This window comes from Corvus brachyrhynchos, unplaced genomic scaffold (genome assembly GCF_000691975.1).
Source record: "Corvus brachyrhynchos isolate BGI_N302 unplaced genomic scaffold, ASM69197v1 scaffold5, whole genome shotgun sequence".
NCBI classification, from domain to species: Eukaryota; Metazoa; Chordata; class Aves; order Passeriformes; family Corvidae; genus Corvus; species Corvus brachyrhynchos.
Window position 1 is genome coordinate 10001373 of NW_008238321.1, and position 7367 is coordinate 10008739.

The 7367-nt window shown below is 48.0% G+C and overlaps 1 protein-coding gene across 1 annotated transcript in view; it reads left to right on the forward strand.

The window, feature by feature from the left end:
- Positions 1-1761: 1761 nt before the first annotated feature.
- PDGFA (platelet derived growth factor subunit A) overlaps positions 1762-7367 on the forward strand; it is a 33909-nt gene continuing 28303 nt past the window's right edge. Inside the window, exon 1 of the mRNA XM_008633657.2 lies at positions 1762-1814. Coding sequence (XP_008631879.1) covers positions 1762-1814 — 53 coding nt within the window. The remainder of the gene's footprint in view (positions 1815-7367) is intronic.

Sequence of the window (7367 nt, forward strand, 5' to 3'; positions counted from 1 at the left end):
ACATGTAGGTGTGGCCCCTGGGGACACCATCCAGCTGTGACCTCGGCAGTGCTGATTTAATAGTTAGACCTGATGATCTTAGAGGTATTTTCCAACCTAAATGACTCTATGATTCTAACAAGCCTGACTGAGCTGATTTGGTCTTGGCCCTTAAGCTATGGATGGAGTTCCTGGGCAGCTTTCCAGCAGGGGCAAGGGGAATCTGTGAGAGAGCAGCTGAGTGAACATGGGCTGAGGACAGACAACATCCACACCACGAAGCCTTGCAAGGAAAAACAGTTGTTTGCTCTGTTGCCTTCACATACAGTTGAAGACTACCGCTAAGGGGTCTGATGCCCTACCAGACTATTACGGCTTTAGTAAATGAAACCTGGGAGGCTGGATTGCTCTAGTCCTGCTCTGCAATGACCTTAGTGCCATTTCAGAGTCACCTCTTCTCTGGCACCTGCTTCTTTCCAATTCCTGCACAGCGAGGTTAGAGCAGCAGGAAGGAAGGCTGTGCTGCAAGAAATTGTAGCTTAGTTTAGTAAGGCTTTTGGCTCCTGTGTGCATGGCCAGATTTTGGTCTCACACTGTTTTGAGCTTAGGGATGCTCCAGACACAAATTCTTGCTTGCTTCTTATTCTTTTATTGACATTTTGACAAAGTTCTCTCACCTCTGAGGAGTCCCTCACCAGGTACACATAGGATCAGTCAGACCTCTGGGACTGCAGAATTACAGTTTTCATGAGACTTAGCCATGAAGCAAGTTTAAAAACGGCTTGAAAGATAATTTAGGAGAGAAGGAAATGTCTTCCCTGTGGAAGCTGGCCAGGTGGGCAATGCTGCAATTAGAATTTCCCTTGCCACAGATGTGCACAAGCATTGCTGGGGACTGCATCATCCATGTGCAGTAGGTGACATTTCCTCTGTTTTAAGGGACCCTCACACACCTCCTCAGGCCTCCCAGCCAAAGCAGGGGGTGTTTATAAGGGAAGTTTTTCTGTCATGACACTACGTACACTAGAAATTGGACTGAGCCCATGAAGTTCGCTGTGGACCAGAGCTGCATTTTGGAGCAGTGATCTCGAGGTTACAGACTCCATCAATCTCTTGAGCCATCTGGCTCCTTATCTATTTTATTTTTCTCAACTGCTTCGAATGCAGAGGCCCTGCTCTGGTGTGATGGCATTTTGAATTGAATCCACAGCCAATTTGGATTGAGCAACCATGAAACAAAGAAACAAAACCCTCCCAGCAAAAGGTGTCTGATGACACTTATGGAGTAGGTGGCTCAGGGCCTTCAGGGGAAATTCCAGATGGACAGAAAGCAGCAGTGATACAGCAAACGTTTAAAAAGGGTGGGACAGGGAGCACGTGGTGAACCACCAGAGGAGCTGTGGTTATGAGATCAGATGGATGGCCTGGGGAAAGTCAGAGGAGATGTGTGGAAAACCAGTGGGCAGCTCAAAGTATGATGCCGAGATAAGCGTGAGATGGGAAGGGTGTGGTAAGACAAACTCCAAAGGACTAAATGCTTGCTTAACGCCAGGAAAAGAAGCAGGTCTATCCTAATGATGTCGAGAGAATACTCCATGCCCTGGGTTAGTCATGTCCTAAGTGCTGGGCTGAATCTGGGCTGTGTTTGACCCTCCTGCTCCATCCCTCAGGAAGCCAGGATTGAGCAAGACCACACATCACACCGAACACCTCCGGAGGGAAGTGATTAAGCCATGAATAAGAGATCCACCAGCTGTTGTGCTTTGTGTGTGTGCATACACCATGGAACTACTGCAAAAAGCTAAACCTAGGGCCAAGAGAGCCTGGGACCAAAGGTGAGACCTCCATGAAGGACCATGACAACAACTACACGACTAAAAGCATGAGCAATGGAAACAGACACCATGCTGGCATGGATGTTTGAATTTGGCATCTTAATTTTAAACAAAGGAGGATAGAAGAGTATTTTTCAAATCCTCCTCATTAAGTAATGCTCTGAACTCCCCTTTCAGTGGGAGTTACACACACATATCTTTGGTGCCCTTGGAAATTTCAACCTAGCTTTGGTGTCAGGTCTACGGGGGATTTTTGTAGAAGTCTATGATAGCTGGCTTCAGAATCAGCCCTTCCTTGTTTCTGAACAGCTTTTATGCCTGGCCACAACATAGTTTAAAATACTTGATAATTACAACAGAAGACTAATCCCCAAAGACTGCTACCACTGGCTTCTGTAGAAACAGGCTTTTACACTAAGGGCACATATTTTCCCCAGTGGCTTTGGACTTGGACTTGCTGTCTGCCCTGAGAGTAGAAATTGAGCAGGCCTGAGCTGGCCTTTTCACTTCCACAGCAGCTACTGTGAGCATCCAGAGTTGAAATGGTGGCATCCCCTTCCAGCAGCCCCCATGGCACTGCCCCCAGACTCCAGACATGCACTGGCTGGAGGAGTATCCAACCACTCTGGGGCTGTTGGAAGTGTGTTAGAGCAGTTGGGGTTGGCTGGCTGCAGCTTTCCTTCTCCCTGGCATCCACAGAAACTGAAATGAGACAGGAAAGACACGGCAAAAGATAGAGAAAATAAAGAGATGGAGAGAATCTGAAAACCACAAACTGGGGAAAAGATGGGCAGGAACAGGGAAAAATGCAGCGAGAGGAAGAAAGAAAGAAAAAGTCACAGCAAAAGAAGTGCAGCAGTAAGGCCTGAGATACAAACAGAAGCAGTTTGAGGCTTGTATGCATTGTGGCTGGGCTCTTGCCTGTGGTATTTAACTCCACAAACTAACCCAGCCATTATGCACCGAGGGATCGTTAGTGCAGCAGATGCAGCCAGACATACGTAGGAGTGTGTTAATATAAGGCCTGATGTAAAAAACACCTGCTGGCTTGGCAGGGTGTCTCAGGAAAGACACTTGTGGCTCGTGTGAGGGTGCAGTATTTACAAAGGTATCTGCTGCTTTCCCATCACATCATGCGTGATTCCCATTTGCATTACTGGGAGCTTTGCACAGTGACAGAGACTCCAGGCAGAAGCTGGATGGAGCTGGTCCCATTTACACTAGAAGGGAAGCTGAGATTAAATGTTCTCCTTCTTTTTCTCTCTTTTTTTTTCCATCCAAAATATTTAGGACATGGAGAGGAATTCTCTCTCTACAATACCTAGGCTCCAGGGCTGCCTTGTTTACGAAGGCTTAAGCTTTTATAAGCCTGAAGGAATTGCACTGATGCCATGCAAGGGGAAGAGGCACTTTGGGAAGATTATAACAATGTGGCTGTGTTATCCCAATCCCTGATGCTGCTGAAGTGGATGTGTGCCATTACTGAAGTCTTAGAAGGGCTGGCACACTGTCCCAGGATGAGATTCTCTTACAAACCAAAGATGGGGCTGGTACAAGGCAATTAGGCAGCAGTACAGTGCCAGGCTGCTTCCAGGAGCATCCCAGGGATGGAGGGCTCTGGCTCACATGCAGAGTGCAGACAGCTGCAGTGGTTTAAGATGTTCCCCCACAGCTGTGTGTCCCGCTCTCAGTGGGAGGCTGCCTGCGAGCAGGGCTGACGGAATGGGAGGGATGCCTGTGCCTCAGCTGTCCCAGCTCAGGGCCCAGGGGACACACGGAGAGCACAGATGGAGAGCTGGAGCGGCTGCAGCGTGGGCATCTCCAACACGAACTGGGGAGGCACCTCTGGCACAGATGCAAAGTGTGATGAAGGAAATACCATAACGGTCCCACGAAAACTAATTATAGTTCATTTGCTAGGGCCCTCAGCAAACAGGTTTATTCTCTGCTTCCTCATTGTTCCATGAGATTTCTTTCCCAAGGTTTGCTCACTTTTGCCTCTCTCCTTGCCCAGCTGTCCTTACTGGAGCTCTGGTGTCTCCCACTTCCCACCTCTCCACAAGGTGCACACACAGGAAAGCCTCTGGCACCATGGGAGCTGGTGGTGGACAGCCAGCACGACAGCCAGCCCCAGCAGTGAGCTGAGACACAAAGCAAGGATGCAGGGAAAGCTGCTTTTATGTCCTGTCTCTTGCCTTTCTTCTTGGCATTTTAAATCTTTCCTGCTCACCTTTCTCTTTCCAGATTTTTTTCCAGCCCCAAATAACTGCAGCAACACAACCCACTGCCTCACATTTCATTCTCAGTCTCTCAGTCGCCACTTTATTTTGCCTTTTCTCAGTTTCATGAAAGAACGCAGTCGCATGAATAACAGGATTATTTATCATCCTCTCTCTCCCCTTCCAGGATGACTCGCTGTTTATGGAAAGCACTCGAGTGCAGGAGAGATCGTGCTACAGTTAAACAGACAGTGCTTAAAGGGCCATTGCCTGCTCTCTGCTTTAACGATGTGCTCCTCACTGACTTCCAAGAAAGAAGGAGTTCTGTATCCCAATTGATGGGAATGGCATCACTGCTGAAAGGTAAACAAATGCTACATCCAATAGGATGGAGAAGATGGCTGGACTCAGTGATCTTAGAGGTTTTTTCCAACCTAAATGATTCTACAATTCTATGGTTCTGCACTTCACTTTTTGCAAAAACCAAGAAATTTCATTCTGGTGTAAATGGGTATGTGGTCCCTCCCTAGCCCAGCAGTGTACCAGGGACATGCTCCCAGGCCCCACGCGATGGTGGCTAGCAGGTGACAGACCAAGTTAAGACATCTCCATGCAACACAGCCAAATGATGTGACCAGAGGTGCTTCTCAGAGGTCTGCTGGACCTGGAATGTAGCAGGGCAATGGTAACACTTGTCCCGAGGTGGTGAGAAAAGGGCTTTGGAAATGGTTGCTCCCAGCTTCTCACCTGCAGTTTGGCCACAGCCCCATGGCAGGTTCTCTACATCCTCTCTGCATTTCTGGTTACTGATGAGCCCTGTGCCTATGGAGGATCTTTATCAGCTCTCAGGAAGAAATTGCCTAAGTACACAGTGTTGAGAATTTTCAGCTGGAAAGCACTGAATTCCCCAGGAATTTCTGTCGAGGAGCAGATGCCATCTCATGGGTTGCCTGCTCTGGTCCGACCACCACTGCCAGCAGGTCTGTGGGTACCAGTGTGTCTCAAAAGGATAGAAGTGCTCAGGGAGGGAGGGTGGGTTTGGAGACTCAGTGCAGGCTCCATGAAACCCTTCTGGAGAGACGCTGCACTGGGCTGGGGACTTCAGGCATGATCCTTGAATGATGTGCAGCCTCTGAGGACCAGGCTGCTGTAGGTGTAAGAAAATGAAAAGAAAAATGCACAGAACTCTACACTGGAGTTTCTGTTAAAAAAAACCCAAAAAAAACCAGAAAAAGCAAACCAATCACCAATCCTTTACTTGCTCTTCTCCTTCCCTTATAGTAACTAGGTTTCTGTGACAAAAAGGGTCAGAAATTCAATTAGGAAGCTTCACAGCCATTACAAACATTTGCAGTTCAAAGTTAGCAATTCCACTAGAGCAGCCTCCAAATCTCCCATGTCCTTTAGGTACTGCTGGATCCTGCAGTCTCTGGTGCGCTTGGAGTTGAAAATGTGTGTATCATTCTCGTGAGTTTTTATTGTAAGGGAGGAAATCTCACAGGACAAATGTGTAATGTTGTAAGAGCAACAAGGTTGCATGGATACAAGAACACAAACGGGGTGGCTCGCACTTTGAGAATACAAATTCTTCGGGAAGAACAACTATCTCACTGTGTTTGGATGGAGCTTAATAAAACTGACTGCTCCAAGCTAGGCCTCTACAGGCCTCCAAGCTACAAACAATGAAGAATAATATCACAGTTTTATGGTACTTAGCATGGCTGAGTTACATCCTGGATGGTCTCCACAGAATCACTGCAACTGGCGTTGATTTGAGTCAGAGGAGAAGAGCTTTACACCCCCAGTGCTGAGGAGACATGAGCACACCACGCACAGGACCCCAGGGGCTGAGCCCTGTGTGCATTGCTCTCATTTACAGCGTGTATCAGCATACCTTAAGCTGGGCTGGTACTTTTACAGTCATTCAGCTGGATGAACTACGTATTCCTGACAAAACACAGCCCATTTTTAATAGCTTTATCCACCAGGCAGAGGATATCCCGCACTCACAGCAGCTCCCTCGTCCCACAGGGGTGGGGAGCAGGGATCAGCTTCATATACCCACTAAAATAGCGGCCAGTGCTGGTATGCAAGTGCCCTAGTTTAATGCCTAAACATGGTATCTTGCCACCCAGGCTGGCAGGGGTGCCAGTTCGTGCTCCAGCCCTGAAGGTGAACTGCGTGTCACTCACCAGTGGCTCTGGCAGCAGGGAAGGTCAAACAGCCCCTCACTGTCAGCTGTGCTGAGGAGCACATTAACAAGAGCGTTACTAACTGTCTTTTGTAGCTATTACAGCAAGCAATGTCTGCAGGGACAACTGGGTCTAACCCCCACTGAAGTCAAAAGGGTCCTTTGGGCGGAGGATCAGCCCTACAGGAACCCTGCCCAATTCATAGGAGGGCAAAACACCTCCAGAAATATTGTAGCTTTAAGTGTCAACCCACATAAGTGGATGCTGGCCACGGCCACCCTCTGTGTTTGGGGCAGGGACATCATAAAACTTTTCCACACCACTTCTGATCACTCCACTTAGCCAAAACCTTGTAGCAGATTTGCATCTCATGACTATTTAAGAAAATTATCAACCGTGAAAGCATCTGGAAAGCTACACCAACAAAAGTTTCAAAGACAACAAAGCTCAGCCAGAAGGATGGAGCCAGTGCAAGGATCCAAAAGGAAGAGCTGGAAAAGAAGGAAATCATATCTGTAGGTGTACCAGCTGGAATAATAACAGCCTTGCTTGTTCTCCTTGCAGCTTTCCTTGCTGCTCTTTACGGGCTGGGATTCAACAAAGGGAACGGCGTGTCTGCCATCAGTGCCTTCTGCATTTGTAATCCTTGCCTGCACTGCACCTGCACCTGTGCCAGCCTCATGCCTTTCCACAGGCAGGCAGCAACCGAGCTGCAGAGCAGGAAAATTACCTCCCCCCCCATGGCCACATGCCCCTCAGAAGCTACAGGCCAAAAAAATGTTCAAAACCAGAGAGGAATCACCCAAAGTGGGTGAACTTCCTGTCCAGCTTTCTGGATTTTATGTTTTGCACTTCTATCCTTTGTTATATGCTGTGGGGCACTGACAGAATGGTGCAGGTCCAAATTGCTGAGAGTATTTCCTATGGTCCCTTTCCAGAGCCAGGACAGCTGTGGTGGCAGGATGTACCCTGCAGAACATGCTGAGCAGCTTTGGCCAGCCCCAAAACCACACTGCAATAAAAGCAGGCCATCCTTCCAACAAAAACCCTTATCCAAACTCATTGTTTTGTTAATTTTAACTGGATTATCTATGAGGGAAAATCCCCGTTAAAATCACCTTGGAAAAAACTCAGGTTTTCAG